Genomic DNA, 17,154 nt, shown 5'->3' with positions numbered 1-17,154 from the left:
TCTTTGCAGCCACTCATAAACCTTGCCTGTGACACCTCTAGCATGCTATCGAGGCAGGGAAGTAGTAACTGAAATGTCAGCAACACAGTTTATAGATCAACAGCACACTGTTACAGGAATACTACCAGGGGGCTGACTGGGAATGTCGAAGGTACATCATCTCTTTGACATGGCTGTTCATTTCCAACTATCTTTAGAAATCTAAATAGTCCTGGTGTTTGTTCATTTGACGTTGACCTTTATCTAAGTACCAAAAAAGAAAGAAAGAAAGAAAAAAAGCTGTGCTCATTGCTGCTGTGTTTCACTAATGCTATTACAGGTTTGGTTGGAACTTCTGAAGCCCATAACAAAGCAAGTCAAAAGTAAGTATGGAAGATCACTCAAGGGATGGAGTCTTCAGCTCATGCTTGAGAAATACTCCTATAGCCCCACGCAATTCTTCGTCTTACTAAAAAAAAGGAAAGGGATGGTTGGATAGATTACATCAGCCCTTCATCTGTCCAGTGAGTTTAGCAATAGAGAAAATTGTCTTAGTTTTGTCAGAGATGAAGAAAGAAGCTCACACTGTTGGATCTTGAAGTACTCCTGAAGAGTTCTGGTAATTATGTCACCAGCAGATTGCATGTGGCTCACTCTCTGACGCTGTGAATCTTCAAGCATCCTCAATGTCAATCTGCGATCATTTGAAGAGTCTTTCCTTTCATGCCATCACAACAAGCCTTGCCATTTGCTTCAGTTGATGTTCAAGGTACTCCTGTATCTCACACTCTGGAACATAGCTTCTCACATTTCCATGTGTATAAAGGTTCATCTGGATTTTCTGTTAAAATGTAGACAGATCATCCTTGGGCCTCATTCCTGGGGCAAGGTCCAGGGACATGCACATTTGTGCATGTTTGTTTGTTTGCAAGTAGGTCTTAATTAACACTTTGGGAGCCCTCGCTTCAGTGTCTTGTCCTAGTTCCTTGCTCTAATCTGCCCTTCAAAAGTTGATGCATCTTGTGACTCAGCTTCTCCCAGCTCTGTGATTTTTATCTCATAATTCTGTTAGCTTCTGAACTGATTTTCTCCAATTAAGCATCTATATTACTCTTCATGGGACTGAGTGAAATATACAACCCAGACCACATCTCTCTCCTGCTTAAAATACATCCATAGCTCCCTAATTACCTTTAAAGTTCAACCTTATTAGCATGGTATGCAAAGCTCTGGACTCTATCTTAAGCGCTTTGTTCCCGCCATTAACCATTTCAATTTCTGCCCCTGGTAACCTACTTAGCTGTCAACTCCTCGAGGAAGGCTTCCTCAGCCTAGGCTCTGTGGTACTCAAATTGGTCTGATGAAACTGGGAGCACTTGAGTATCTTTTAGCTTCCAGTAGCGGCTTAGGACAAGCTCAGGCACATGAAAGACAACCAGAAAAGATGTATTGAATAGAAAGCACTGTTGCTACTTGTGTGTGCTTAGTTTTGATTTAACAAACTTTATTCCTTTTTTTTTTTTGCTGGTGTTGGGAATGCAACCCAGGACCTTGTGCATGCTAGCAAAATATTCTATTATTGAGCTCCACTCCCAGTCTCAAGTTTCTCATCTTTCAAATGCAAGTAGGTGTGAAAATATGGAGATGTGATTTTTCGGGGATGTATTTTAAGATTCATAGAGACATTGGTCCATATTGTTTTCCATTCCTTTTATCCTAATTTTAACCTATTTTTAAAGGATGGTTCTTAAATGCTTTAATCTTCCGTTTAGCCCACCACCCTTCAGATGTAGTGGAACAAAAGGATGTGGGGGAAGTGGACCTGTTTGGAAAGGGTTCTTTGGCGCAAATCCTATCTATGTTGTCAGGAAATCAGCAGTTCAGTTTAGTTTGGTAGAGTCTACTTTGGTAGAGTGGAGATAGCAAACACGAATCAGCAGTGGTGGCACTACCTAGCAGAGACAGCCAGGTCTCAGCCTCTGCAGGAGGGACCTGGAGGGACTCAAAGGATAAGGTCTCAGCTGTGCCTCTCTCAGTGAAGGGAAGATCAGTGAAGATGCAGGACCAACAAGTGTTGTGCAACTAGCTCTACAAGCAAACCTAGCTCAGCCTCTGTCACCATCAGTCAAGTCGTTTTTATACTCCCTCTAAACATCACATGTTCTCTACTGGTCTTGCAAGTGCGTTTCTCAGCTGACATCACTCTGCCAATCAGCCAAAGTCCAAGGAAGCTTAAGCACAGCACCTGAAGGTTATTTTTTTAAGTGTGTTTTGCTCTCTGAAGTCCTGACAAATGGAGCTCAACTACATAATGTAAGGTGGACCAATACATGTGCATTGTTAGTGAAGAATCCTTCATCTTGTTTCCTTTCACATGCTTGCTTTAGCAGAACATCCTCTCTCCTGTGTCTGCTTCAGCCAAACTACTTCACGAGTCTGTCTTAGCCTTTCACCTGTTTCCGCTTCAGGAAAACACACCTTCACATGTTTGCCTCAACAAATACAACACAAGTGAGTCTCCAAAGAACTCTTAAGTTTCCATTTCATTTTATGAAATCTTTAAGGCATCCATTCATGTGCTTGCACTGAAGCTGGGCTCTTTTCTCAAGCGGGATTGAACAGTCACAGACAGCGAGTTGTAATTAATCTTTTTGAACGTCTCACTTCTTAAGAAAGGACAGAATGGGCCTCACACAGACACATCTTCACAAAAGAAACTCAATGGGGAGAAAGTATGTGAAAGAGATATGAGTTGGAAGACTTTCTGAATTGCTTTACACATAGTGTTACAATCTAGAAATAATAACAGTAGACATGTGAAAAACTGAAATGTAAAATAAGTCTATGGGAAGGAGTAATGGAGATGGGAGGGAGGCAAAACACAGTATGTGTTTGTGTGTGTGTGTGCATGCATGTTGTGTTTGTGTGTGTTAGAGTGTGTGTATATGAGATTATTTTAACTGTTGTAATGATAATTTAAATAAAACTTATGGAGATATTGTGTTTTAAGATCCTAAGGAGGTTGTTTTCAAATTTATGGTGAAATTTTTCCCAGTGGACCCCGGACATCTTCGGGAAGAACTCACAAGGTAAAGTGTTTCACTGTGTGCTGAATGATGTTACTAGAGAATCCCCATTCTCTGGCTATTGATGAAAGAAGGGCTCTGAGTTCCCTTTGCATGGCTTAGGTTTAAGTCACGCTCTGGTACAAGGTGTGAGGAACTAGACAACTATTTTCTCTCTCTCTCTCTCTCTCTCTCTCTCTCTCTCTCGTTTTTTGAGACAGGGTTTCTCTGTATAGCCCTGGCTGTCCTGGAACTCACTTTGTAGATCAGGCTGGCCTCGAACTCAGAAATCCTCCTGCCTCTGCCTCCTGAGTGCTGGGATTAAAGGTGTGCGCCACCACGCCTGGCTAGACAACTATTCTCAACCAGTGAGTCATGACCACTTTGGGGGCAAATGATCCTTTCACAGGGGTCACCTAAGACGATTGGAAAACACAGGGATTTACATTGCAATTCATAACAGTAGCAAGATTATAGTTATGAAGTAGCCATTGAAATAATATATGGTTGGGGGGTGGTCACCATAACATGAGGAACGATAGTAAAGGGTCTCAGCGTTAGGAAGGTGAAGACCCACTGGGCTAGAAAGAAGGAGAAGCTGACTGCACCCTCCAAATGTTAATCTTTCCAAATTTCAGATCTAAGAAGGGATGACATTCTAGAGTTAGTGACTTAATCCATTAACTGTCACAACAGCACCCATGTTCTGTTTTATACCATCTGGGATTCAATCAGCATAGAACTGAGGACAGCCACTGCTTGTAATCATATGGATGTATCCCATAAGCAGAAAGGGAAGTATCTGTAATAGCGATATGTATTTATACTATGGAAAAGTGGCACTGTCATTGTAACACTCCCTCCAAAACTTATTCTGCTTTCTAGATTGAGACTGATACACATAAAATGGGTCTAGGACATATTCTTTTTAAAAATATTTACTTATTTATGTATATGAGTACACTGTAGTTGTCTTCAGACACACCAGAAGAAGACATTGGATCCCATTACAGATGGTTGTGAGCCATCATGTCATTGCTGGAAATTGAACTCAGGACCTTTGGAAGAACAGTCAATGCTCTTAACTGCTGAGCTATCTCTCCAGCCCCCAAGGAAATATTCTTATCTAGCTCTTTTAGATTACAGATGAGGAACATGTCTTAGAAGCTAAAGTTGACTGAGTTAAAACTCACAGTGGTTGGGAGTTAATCTCCCTGGCATCTGACCCTTCCTCATGTAGCACATCGACTTTCTCCTTTGGTATGGGGTCTTTGCACGAGTTGTCTTCCTAGCCTCCCCTAATTCTCTCAAAATCTGTTTGTTGTCATCCACTTGCTGAGGTAGCTTGCTATGTAGATCATTGTGCATTCAGTAACCCGGCATCAACAACTAGAAGGAATAATACTTACCTGTTGTAGAAATTACAATAAGGCCTTGTTTGGGGCCAATGCAGGAAGTTCTGAGAATATTATATAAAAAATAACCATTTTAAGTGACTTATTTCTAATGCATTAGAGACACATACAATTTGAAAGGACATAATACTTAAAGCCTTCGTGAACTGAATAATTGCTTGACAAGTTTCTTCAGACCAAATTTTCATCTATCACTTGCCTTGTATCTTTTACTACATTCATTGCCTTTGGAGCATTAAAAATGGAAAAATCCACCTAGAATTTCATCTAGAAAATTATATTTTATACAGGGAAACACACATAGTAGATAATGTATGGTTTTTGCACATATAAAAGAAAATGCTGGAACTGTTTTTTGCTCTGGACAAGAAAGCAGATAATACGGAGTCTTTCTAATGCACGTATTCATCAAAATGTGGTCTCTGGGGCTGGAGAGGTGGTTTGGTGGAAAAGTATTTGTCACACAACTGTGAAGCCCCGAGTTCCAATCTCTGCAACCCACATGAAGCTGGAAAGGGGGCACATCTGTGACCTCAGTGCTTCTACAGGTGGCTGAGAGGTATCTTTAGAAGCTTGCAAGCCAGCTAAATTGACGAGTATAGTGACAAATGACGAAGAAATCCTATTTCACAGAAGGTGGAAGGGAGGGATTGATTCCGAAGATTGTCCTCTGACCTTTGTACACACACATATGGATGTGTACACGCACACACACACACACACACACACACACACACACACACATGAATTCTTCTTTATTAAGGCCTTAAGTGTGGCAAATGTTCAATTTGTCAGAGCCCTAAACACAAACCTGCATTTATTATTTTTTTTTTTTTTGGTCTTTGATGAAGGCTCTGTATCACTGAGTGCATCAGCCATTAGTTTCATAGCAATTGTTTGTAAAATATTCATTTGAGCTCTGGTTGATAGTTACATGGGATGCAGGCAAGGGAATAAGATGGGTACAAGCATGGTTTGATGGCCTTAAATCCTGAAATATGCTCTTTGGATAAGTAGGCTAGACTTGATGGCCTGCATGAAGGTCTAGCTGTATTTTCATTACCTTAGAGTGATACCACCTAGCCAGAATGGCTTGGCCCCTGACTTGGCATCATTATAAAATGCAATGATTGTTCTTGCTTGCTCCATTAGCCTCCAGAATTCTTGTGACTCAGCCTACTTGATAGTTCTTTGTGTCCCCCAGAATCCACTTGTGCTTGCTGAGACTCCTGTTTCTCTAGCTCAGGATGTGGTTGTCTCCATGACAGAAACCACCAGAAGAGGATTGGCCAGGTCTCTTGAGCTGGCGGCAGGCTCCAGCCAGGGAAATTTCTAACAGTTGCAGAACGTGCCAATATGCTGGGTCAGCCAAGTTGTGGTCTGGGGTTGGCTTGTGCATCGGGCAAAGCCTGTGTATCATTTGCCACCCCTGCAAAGGACTCTGATTGACTGGATGCTGCTGTTCCGTCCTTGAATTATCTTGGGTCTGGGAGAAAGAAAAGTTTTCCTTTATTTCCTCTACTCCTGCTTCTTTTTCAAGATATTTTCCTCAAATCCTTTGCAGGTATCTTTTTACTCTTCAAATAAAGAAGGATTTGGCTCTGGGAAGGCTTCCATGCAGTGACAACTGCACAGCTTTAATGGTGTCGCACATCTTACAATGTAAGTACCAAACCTCTACTTCTCAGCCCATTCACCAGGGATAGAGCCAAGTGAAGGGGGCAAGCACCTTCAATTTGCCTGCCTAGCACTGTATTCAACCTTAAGAGGAGAGAGGGCCTAGTTCAGTTCCAGTGAAGTGGTTCTTAATTGCATTCATTGAAATCTGAATCATGTCCTACTACCTCACCATTATTGTAAGGCAAACTCCTGTATTTCTCTTAGTCTAATGTCCTTGTGTTTAAAATAGTGACATGAATACCTTCTTGGGGAGGTACTTTTGATGATTTGAACTGTAGAATTGGCTGATTTTCCTCTACCTTAGCCTACCTACCCTGCTGTCACTGTCCTTTCACTTGCTGTCCCAGAACTGGCTGGAATAATTTTTGCCATGAATTTGACCAAGTAGTCCCCACTCTCTCTGCTTGTTCTAGGATATCCCCCAGGTCCATATTTCTTGCAGCACAGTTCCAGAGACTAAATCATGGGATGAAGAAGGTGGAAAGAGGCTATAAGGATAAACGGTACCAGATATATATTAGTTTCCCCAAGGGTTGGCAGCCAAATAGTTTGACTAGAATGAACACTGAAGGTAGACTGGAGGGGCTCTGGGGAACAGTGGTGGCCTGCCTGGGAAGGAGTTCTGTGGAGCAGACCATGCTGCTCCTACAGCCTGGAGAGTAGCGTCTAAGCAGCAGGAGATAACATCTCTTCTAAGGCCAGCTGGACTTTCTCGTTTTGGAGAGGCCTCCCAAGAATACCCTGTTCCTTGATAATCCTTCACAATCATAACTTCAGTTTTTTGTTTATTTCCTAAGTTCATTTTTGACCTTTGTTCATTACCTTTCCACCAGTCCATAAATGGTAGATTTCAGATTTCGCTGAGAACACAATGGAGTGCTTGGACAGGGACCACATCCTAGGCTGTGTATCAAGTGATTACCAGCTGGCACAAGAGAGCTCCAGGTTCTCAGAAAGGGCAGTGGATGGGGAAAAAAAACAAAAAAGCTAAGAATCAAGGAAAGCTGATGGAGGAGGTGGCTATTGTACTGGAGCTTTAAGGGATACATGGGAATTGGCTGTGATGGTAGGCAGAGAACACATAAAAACTGTGGTAGCACAAGAAGTAGCATACACAGGGGATGAAGCATGACCACACATAGCTCAAGAAGAGCATCTCTCTTGGAGACAAGGTGGCAAATGAAGCATCATCTTGAATGGTCTTGAGTGAGTTAGTGTTTCACAAGTAATTCCAGTCAGACATGAAGTTACATACAGAATCCCAGGCCAATTGCTCATTTATCTGTCCATTCACTCACCTGTTGCTGAGGGCCTGCTCTGGGCTAGACATTCAGGCACCTGAGCATTCTGGCCCTGTCATTTAATTACTTACACATCTCTTAAGCATCTCTAGCTAGAAAGTGACTACCAAATGTGATTTGCACAATTCAAGTGAATCTTCCTTCTTAGAAACTCATAATGTAATCTTTCTTTGTCATTCATTAAACAATGAAAAATATCAAGTATGCACCACCGTGTTAGAGTCTGTTGTAAGCACTGAGAGAATGGTAGTGAGCCATACCACAAATCCTGTCCTCACAGAGCTATCATTTGACAGTGCAGGAGAGTCAGAGGATGAGCTAAACAAGAATCTGTATCTACATCTACATCTATACCTATATCTACATTTACATCTAATCTCTATGTCTGTTCTATCTATCTATCTATCTATCTATCTATCTATCTATCTATCTATTATCTATCTATCTATCTATCAACTATCTATCTATCTATCTATCTATCTATCAATCATCTATCGAATGTTAGGAGGTGCTAAGAGCAAGAGAGAAGAGTAGAGAGTGGGAGGGGGAGGGAGAGTCCTAGGTATGGGTACTGAGTAATTCAATAATGTAAGGAGGGCAAGTGTGACTGGAAAGGTGACAGTTGATGGGACGTTGGAAGGAGGCAGGGAAGTAAAGCAAGGGGCAAAGAGAGGTCCACACACCTGGAATAGTCAGTGAAAAAGGCCAGAGGAGAGAAAGAACATACCTAGGGCGTTTGAGAAAGATCAAGAAGCCTTTGTGGCTGGCCGGAGCCTTAGTGAGAAAGGAGAGAGGAGCTAAATGCACATTCAAGACCTAGAACATTACTCTAAATGTGATGGGGAGCCATAGACAGAAGACTGAGGTATGAAAGAAAGAGAATTTTATTTTTAATATCAGAAGCACCACCATAGAAAGGGATTCTTGGCTTCTATTTTAAATATATGAACAAAATTCGAATTAGGTTTTAAGAGAACCATATTGCTAAAATATAACTTAGAAGATAACGGTGATATTAGGTAGAACAATAAGAGATTCTAGGAGAAATGATGGGAGTTGGATCAGAAAGGCTACCATTTGGACATAGCATTTTTCAACTTCTGCTACTGGTGGTACCAATTATCTTGCTAAATTATCATAGTAGTACATGGAGAGGAAAATAATATGATCTCATGCATTCTTACATTTTCCTTTGGTTGTTATAGGGTTTTTAAAAAAGATTTATTTATTATGTATACAGTGTTTGGCCGCATAAGAGGGCATCGGATCTCTTTACAGATGGTTGTGAGCCACTACGTGGTTGCTGGGAATTGAACTCAGGACCTCTGGAAGTGTTCTCAACCTCTGAGCTATCTCTCCAGCCCCTAGGGTTTTGTTCTTAAGAAATCAAAAAGATGCACACATGTATAAGTTATATATTTTTTTTAAAAAAATGGCTCTATTGAGGTATAGTTTACATGCTGTAAAATTTACCTATTTAAAATGTATAAACCAGTAGTACTTTAGTAAATTAATGTCTCCCCAACTATGGCTACAGTCCAGTTTTAGAACATTTCTATAATGCCAATAGAAACTTCTCAGGACTGGGGGTGTAGCTTGTTTGGTAGCTTGTTTGATTACTTGCCAGAAGCCCTGGGTTTGATCCTTAGCACCGCATCAAATTGAGCATGGTAGTGTATTCCTGTGATCCTAGCACATGACAGGCAGAGGCAGGAAGATCATGACTTTAAGGCTATCTTGAGCTAGGTAATGACTTCCAGGCTGCCGGGGGCTGTAAAAGACCCTGTCTCAAAACAAAGCTGAGCGTGGTGGGCACTTACCCTAAATCCCATCACTTGGGAGGCACAGGTAGGCAGATCTCTGTGAGGTCAATTTTCATGCTAGCCTTATCTACACAGCATGCCTCAAAAGAGAAATTGTGAGAGGGAGGGAAAGAGGGATGAAAGGAGGGAGGGAGGGAGAGGGGGGAAGATATGTTTTGCTATGCTCTCTTCTCCTCATATTCAAGAATTTACTGATTAAATTTCTGTTTCTATACTTCTGTTTGATTTCTGGGACATCTCATAGAAGTGGAAAGATTATAAGTGTGATCTTTTGCATCTGGCTTCTCCATTCAATACAGTGTTTTTAAAATCTATGCAGATCCCAGTTTATTCATTCCATTTTATGAATCTATGACCCTTTGTTCATGGATAGTTAGGCAAGTTTCTAGTTTAGATAGTAAGAATAATAGTATCCATGTTAGCATACATGTTTTTGTATGGATATATGCTTTTTTCCTCTTGTGTAGATTCTTAGAAAGGTGATTGCCCATTTGTCTGATACATTTCTCATGAACATTTTTATATTTATAATTATAAATGACCATTAACTCAACAAACTAATGTATTTTACTGTGTTGTTTCCAAGTACACATATATTATTCTTTGATCAAGGATGTATGAACCTTCTAACTTCCCCCACCTTCCCTAACACTTGGTGTTATCTTATGGCTATCCTAGTAGGTATAAAGAGATATGTCATTTTGTATAACTATCATTTTTCTTTATTATTATTATCATTATTATTGTAGTTATTATTATTTTCTATTTCATACATGTATATAATGAAATAGTCACACTCTACTGATTTCCAACTCCAATTTCCTCTGTATCTTCCAAAATATCCACCTCCCAACTTCATATCTTCTTTTCTAGTTTTGATTTCTTTCTGGCAACCGAAATTTTGATAAATCTAGTTAGTACGGGCCCTGTGTGCATAAATATGGGGCTATCCACTGGAACATGTGAAACCTACCAGTGGCCACACCCTCCAAGAAGAATGAGTCTCTCTTCTCCAGCAGCTGTCAACTCCCAGTAGCTCCCCCAGTAAAGGCTAAGAGACCATCTACCCTACCTTTGCCAAAATTTTGCTCATTTGATCTTGTGCAGGCAAGCATAGATGCTGAGAGTTCATAGTGTGCTAGCTTTGTTGTGTCCAGAAGACAGCATCCCATCCCCCAACCCCTTTATTCTCTCTGCCTCCTTGCTTTATATACTTCTATGTTCCCTGAAATATAGTGGGTGGTGGTGGGCTGAGCACTTACTTACAGCACTTTGACAAATTACTAGTCTCTGCATTGGCAGGACAGGGGTGTGGGTATGAATATTCCTTTTTAAAGATTTCTTTATACATTTTATATATGTGAGTACACTGTCACCCTCTTCAAACACACCAGAAGAGGGCATTGGATTCCATTACAGATGATTGTGAGTAACCATATAGTTACTGGGAATTGAACCCAGGACCCCTGGAAGAGTAGCCAGTGCTCTTAACCTCTAAGCTATCTCTCCAGCCACTAAATAAAATTTTAATCTAACATTATTTTCACAACCAACCAATGATGTTTTTGTTAATGACCTCAAAATCTTACCATTTGATTTTAAAATAGTTTTTTTTAAATAAACAAATTCTGATAGCCACAAGACATTCTTCTCTATTTTTCTTTTCATTTTTTTTTGAGGTTTACCCTTTAGCTTTATGCCTCTGATCCATTTTGAGTTCAATTTTCATATGCTTGTGTGGTGTACTTCACGAGGTCATAGGTAAACTGCCAGCGATTTGGACAAGGCAGAAGGATTCTGGTAGAATTGCTGGCTATAGAATCCCAGTGAACAGACTGATGCTTTGACTGGAACTGGATTGCTTTGTAGTATTTTTTTTTCTCATAGATTTCCATTTGTCCTGGAACAGTTCATTGAGAAGATTTTTATTTATTCATTGCACCTTTGTCAAAATACAATTCTGAGACTTTGTTTTTTGACCCTTCATGCTGCACTGTTCTCTATGTTTTTCTTGAAAATTTGAAAATATTGGATCTTTGTGTCTCTGAGGAAACAGTTTATCTTTTACTTTATACTACAAAACTTTTACATATCTTTTTTGGTCTGATTATAGTTACTACACCCTCAAGCACAATGCTGGGTGATATGATAAAAGCAGGCATCTTTATCTTATTCTTGAGTGTTAGGGAAAGTCTTGATTCTCTCACCATGTGATATGATTATATGTCAGCCACAGGCTTTTCATAGATAATGTATATCAGGATGAACATGGTTTCTTTAATTCCTTATTTATACAGTGTTTTTAGCATTGTACACATATTTTACTCAATATAATAGTACCTTAGAGCACCTCAGGATCCCACAGTGAATTACTCTTAAAGACTACATATTAGACACACACACACACACACACACACACACACACACACACAAAAACACACACACATATTCATGAAATAACTGATGAAAAAGGAGGCCATGAATTTGAAGGAAAGTGGGAAATGGTATTTAAGAGATGAAATGTTCTAACTATGATCTAAAACCAGAATGTATATGGATAAAAGGTGTGGCTATATCTCTTTTTAACCATTTTGTCCTAGATTAAATATCACAATGGGGAGAACAAAGTGTTCTCAACTTTGACTTTAGGAGAAATGAATTGTCAGAAGGTAATGCATGTGAATTTTAGACACACAGAAGAAACAGAACAATTGCAAGGAAAACAAAAGTCAAAGAAGTCTAAGGCCATTTACAGAAGTGAGAGACAAGTCTATGTACACAGCAGCTGCACAGGTTTAATCCTGTAATGGTTGTCTCTAACAATAAACTGGAGACATGTAGAAAATAGTAAATTGGGTTCATAGATAAATTTCCAGCTACTTGCAAAGGGTTATTTGTCTATTGGGGTTCAAACTCTTGGGATTTACAAAATTCCCAGACTACACAGTGGTGACTTGGCTGTAGCTGGCTTGCAAAATAGTTGATTTTTATTCTCGGCTTATGATAATGGACAATTACAGTAGAAATAGGTTCGGGGCTACATTAGTTTTTACTAGGCTTCTCATAGGAAAATGCCAGAAAGTGGGTGGTTTAAACCAGAAAAACAAAACAAAACAGCAACAATAAAATACAATTTCTCACCATTCTGGATGCTGGAAATCTAAGATCAAGGTGTTGGTAGGTTTGCTGAATTCCAAAGCTTCCATCCTTAGCTGGAGGAAGGCAGTCTTCTTACTCTGTCTGCACATCACCATGTGTACATACCTAGAGTTCCTGCATGCCTGGTTTTTGTTTGTTTGTTTGTTTTTCAATGGATACTCATTAGGTTGCCCTACAGCCCTCTGCTATGCTCTCAATATCAATATAAGTCCTCAATAAAGTCACATATGGTGGCCCCAGGGGATAGAATTTCAACTTGCAAATTTGGGAAAGACAAAATCTAGTCTGTAATAGGGGCTAATTGAAAGTAGGCAAAAGAATGAAAAGAGTATAGAAGATGGCAAACCTAAAAAAATATTCTGTGATTTTGGAGCTTGTAAGGTCTATTCTAAGTGTGTAATCTGTAATACAGGTTGAGACTTCCCAAAAACCCACCGCTATGATTTGAGAATGAGTCTGTTGTGTTCCGCTGGACAAACACAAACATACACACAGCGTGAGGTGGGGATTGGGGCATGGGGATACACCAGCTGTGCAGAAATGGCTATTTGGGGAGGGTTTCTTGGGTTGTACACTGTTTAATTCCCCGATGGAAATGTGAAAAAAAAATGTCACTTTCCTATTGTACAGCAGAATTAGGAGACTTCCATGAAGAAACAGTTAGGAAACATCTGGTGCAAACACAGTACTTACCAAGCCAAACCTGTTTAGAGAGCAAGATCATGCAATTTCATCAGCAGCACATGTGAGTACTATCCCTGGCCCCTACTTTCCCAGTGGAAGACACTAATGTTAGGGTAGATGCTTAAACACAAGCCTTTAAATCTGAGAAGCTTCAGTCTCAAGAAATCACTCAGCTCCTTGTGGGGCTCGCATATATTTGGCTCATTAAGCCTTTCCCACTGCAGAGGTCGGAGCCCAGCTGAATCAGACATTCTGCTACTGGACATAGCAAGGAAGCTGGATATGTATGGCATCAGACCGCAGCCCGCCAGTGATGGTGAAGGGATGCAGATTCACCTGGCTGTTGCTCACATGGGAGTACTGGTGTTACGGGTAACAACTCTTTCCTTGTGTGACCTTCAGTGTGCTGGGAGGTGGCTAGTATGACTTCAGCTTGACTATAGGTTCCCCAGATAAGGCTTTGCCTTACCACCAACCAGAAGGGAAGTAAGTGGTAGTTGTAAACACTGTGCATAAACCCCCTTCCCACGACATGCTTTGTCTCTGTGAAGTCAGTAATGTACTATCCAGATTTTGAGGCCACGGCATTTGGAATCAGGCCAACGTGTGGTGAAGTGATAAAGTAAAGAAGCTCTTAGAGACTGTAGATTCAGATATCCCAAAACCATAGGTTCTAGTGCTTTGCAGATTGCTAAGAGTCACCTTAAATGATTCAAACTATGATAACACCCTTACTCATTACTCTTTACATTGGAAGTGACCAGTGCTAGCTGGTAGGGTATTAATGCTGGACCCCGCCAGCAACTTTTGTGGGTTACCAGATCATTGCTTTCTTGGGACTTTGTATTTCAAGGTAGAAATCAACTTGAGGTACAATTGTCTTCTATCATCACCCCCACCCCCACCCAAGCTCCTCTAAGCAATTCTGATATCCCTGGTCTGCTTAAACAAAACCTGTTTAGAGTAACTAGAAAGGGAGTGGGCTGCCATCGGAATATTGTAGGGTGTGTGCTATCATTGCTGATATGAAGTTTGGTGATGCAGAAGGCATTTGTAGCAGGAGGAGAAGGAATTGAGTACAGAAATGAAGGTACTTATTGGGACTGAAGTTTGGACTAAGGAGAAGTAGGAGAGATGGCTGTGTATTGAACAACAAAACCCAAGCCAGATTTGATGCTGCTTCTAGTGGGGAGCTACTGATGGTGTTTGGACAAATGAAGCAGCAAAATAAATAGGCATTTCCTTCCAGTACTTACATGTGGAAACAGGGAGGGGTGAGATTTTAGAAGCTATTTTAACAATGCATTCTTCTAGTGTCTCACAAACTGGCTTAAAAGTCTCCAGGACGCTCCTTCTTGCTTACATTCTGAGGGAACTGCAATGCTTGCCTACAGCCTCTGCTTGCTTTCCCAGGATCTCTCTGGGCAAGGGAGAGCCTCGGATGGTCTTCTTCAGGAAGAATAGTTTCCATCATGCCTCTACTGTGGCACAACCCAAATTAGGCTGACATGTTCTGAAACTGACTGTGTGTTTCCTTATAGGGAAACACAAAGATTAACACTTTCAACTGGGCTAAGATTCGCAAGTTGAGTTTTAAGAGGAAGCATTTTCTCATCAAACTTCATGCTAATATTTTGGTGAGTACATTTTTAATCAGTGGTATTTCTGTTCACTTGGAATTTTTTGATTGCTCTAGAAATGGTTTGAATACAAAACAGGGTCCTGTCCCTGGGGGTTGATGGGTCCCCTCTTTGACCTCTATATAAACTGAGGATATATTTAATGATGCTTTAACTAATGGCAAACACTGTGACATTTGATTTGCACTTCAGAATAAGGATACTATAGGAAAGTGAGGTATTGGGCTCAAAGATAAAGTCTTGGTAGATACCATGGTTTTCTTTGTTTGTTAGTTTTGTTTATTTTGTTTGTTTGTTTGTTTGTTTTGAGGAATCTGATGAGTCAAGTGAGGTCACCCAATCTAGGACTATGGAAATAATTATTTGGTGGTCTCCATTTTATTTTTTAAAAGTATCACTACTCACTTCTCTTAAGTAGAAACTATTGGCCATCAACTACATGCTTAGGCCGAGCAGAATGTGAGAGCTGGGTGTTCATATAAGCAAAATAAGTAATTCTTTGATGACTTTTCATTGCATGAGGTAAGAAAAAAAGATGTTATAAAGGATGTTTTAATGACTGACCATGAAGGGAAAAAAATCTACATGTGTATCAATAATTTGAGCCTAAAGAAGATCCAGTTTGGATTCTATTACCTGGATCTTAGTAGTACGTAAAGGTGTTCATTTGAATGGTTCATGGGACCAGATCTAGTGTGAACCTTGTGGGTAGCCTCAGGGACCTGGAAAGGGGTGAGAGAAGGGGGCGGTCAGCTCAGAGAGCTGGTAAAGGCTGTTGAAAAGTGGACTGGGAACACACCAAAGAGCCTTGGGCCAGTGAGGGTATGTGGTGACTCAGGGTGGCAAAAGTTTGTACTTTAGAACTAGAAATCCAAGTTCCCTTAGGACACATTAAAATATGGACTATGGTAGGAGAGAAAACCAAAGCACTGTAGAATGAGAGAGCATATACAGGAAGGTGGATTTCTACCTGGAACACTGAAAAGACTTATGTACATGCAATCATCTTACAGAGAAAAAGAAAGCTGTCCTTCTCCTTTCCTGTTCCTTATTTATAATTTCTTCCTCTCTTGGAAAGAAGCCCTTTGATAGTCATTTTAGCCTAACTTATAACTTCATAAAAATGTTTCTGGAAGCAAAGAGGCAAGGCAGAAAAGCCTGTAAAGGGAGGGGAGTGTGGAAAACAAGTCTGGCTTCTTAGACAAGGCTTGCATCTGAGTGGAGCCTGAGTTGAATGAGTTTGCCAATCATTTGGTTTCAGTGGCCGTGGAATGGATGGGGAGCCAAATGGAAAACCAGATGCTGTGTGGGATGCTGGACTGACACTTTAGAAGGCATTGTGATCAGGTTGTCTTTGGTATTCTTGCAGGATATTATGTTTGATAGAAAATCATTTTTTACAGGTGTTGTGCAAAGACACTTTGGAGTTCACCATGGCTAGCCGAGATGCGTGCAAGGCTTTCTGGAAGACTTGTGTGGAGTACCATGCTTTTTTCAGGCTCTCTGAGGAGCCCAAATCAAAGCCCAAAACACTACTCTGTAGCAAAGGTTCCAGTTTCCGCTACAGGTAATTATACACTGCATGTAGGAAGACCATGCACATTGCTTCTTTTCAATAATGTGGGAAGCAGTGGGAGAAGGTGGAATTCCAGGAACAATAAAGAATCTATTTAAATCACTTGAAAATTTATAAATATTACTTACTGCTCATTTTTGGTACATTGCATTAAGTTGGTATTTACTAACCAAAGGGGTTGGATCAGAATCATAGCGAGAATGTAGGGTAGCAGAGAGTGTTTGAAAAAAAAAATGTATTCAAGAAACTTACTGTCTTCCTTAAAGGCAACTCATATGCAGGTCATGGAAGGAAAGTTCAACCACCCCATTAATGGCATTTATGAAAAAGATAGAGTGAGAAAACACTGGAGGTAACCAAGGAATTTAAAGGATGGTGCAATCCTGCACTAGAGGCTTCTCAATACAGCTCACATGTTAGAGGAAGTGAAGTGAGGTAGAATTAAGAGCTTGCTCCTATTTGAGCTAACCTCAAAATCCATTGAAAGAAGCTTAAAAATCTCTAGTGAATACAAAAAGAATTCTAATCAAATGGTTCCACTTAAGAGACTTTTCAAGAGTGTGGAAACCTGCCCTTGTAAGAATAGATATTTTTAAAAAAATCACACACATATTTTGTTGGAATGTTTCCAAAGTTATTCTACAGATCCCTGTCTTCTTAAACAGATGCTATTGAACATATTTTGCTCTCTCCTAATGACCTGAGTTTTCATAAACACCTGCTTTGCAGGCAGTGACAGTGGGGCAGTGGTCTTCGAGGAGGGGAGGTATGTCAGGCCTTGTACTTTGGTTAAATGGCTCAGACTCTGGAATTTTATTATTGTTGTGATTTC

The 17,154-nt window shown here is 40.4% G+C and overlaps 1 protein-coding gene across 3 annotated transcripts in view; it reads left to right on the top strand.

The window, feature by feature from the left end:
• Frmd7 (FERM domain containing 7) overlaps positions 1-17,154 on the top strand; it is a 47,036-nt gene that overhangs the window by 26,219 nt on the left and 3,663 nt on the right. The window contains exons 4-10 of one of the 3 annotated variants that reach the window (XM_021188587.2): positions 320-362; positions 3,035-3,068; positions 6,024-6,121; positions 13,053-13,167; positions 13,331-13,478; positions 14,648-14,743; positions 16,150-16,313. In XM_021188587.2, the coding sequence (XP_021044246.1) occupies positions 320-362; positions 3,035-3,068; positions 6,024-6,121; positions 13,053-13,167; positions 13,331-13,478; positions 14,648-14,743; positions 16,150-16,313 (698 nt within the window). Of the gene's footprint in view, positions 1-319; positions 363-2,989; positions 3,069-6,023; positions 6,122-13,052; positions 13,168-13,330; positions 13,479-14,647; positions 14,744-16,149; positions 16,314-17,154 lie in introns of all 3 variants that reach the window. The other 2 variants (XM_021188586.2, XM_029533967.1) reach the window with 2 other exon arrangements.

Source organism: Mus pahari, chromosome X (genome assembly GCF_900095145.1).
Source record: "Mus pahari chromosome X, PAHARI_EIJ_v1.1, whole genome shotgun sequence".
Taxonomy (NCBI): domain Eukaryota; kingdom Metazoa; phylum Chordata; class Mammalia; order Rodentia; family Muridae; genus Mus; species Mus pahari.
Note: the sequence above shows the minus strand (reverse complement) of the source record. Positions and strands in the feature narration are given on the sequence as shown.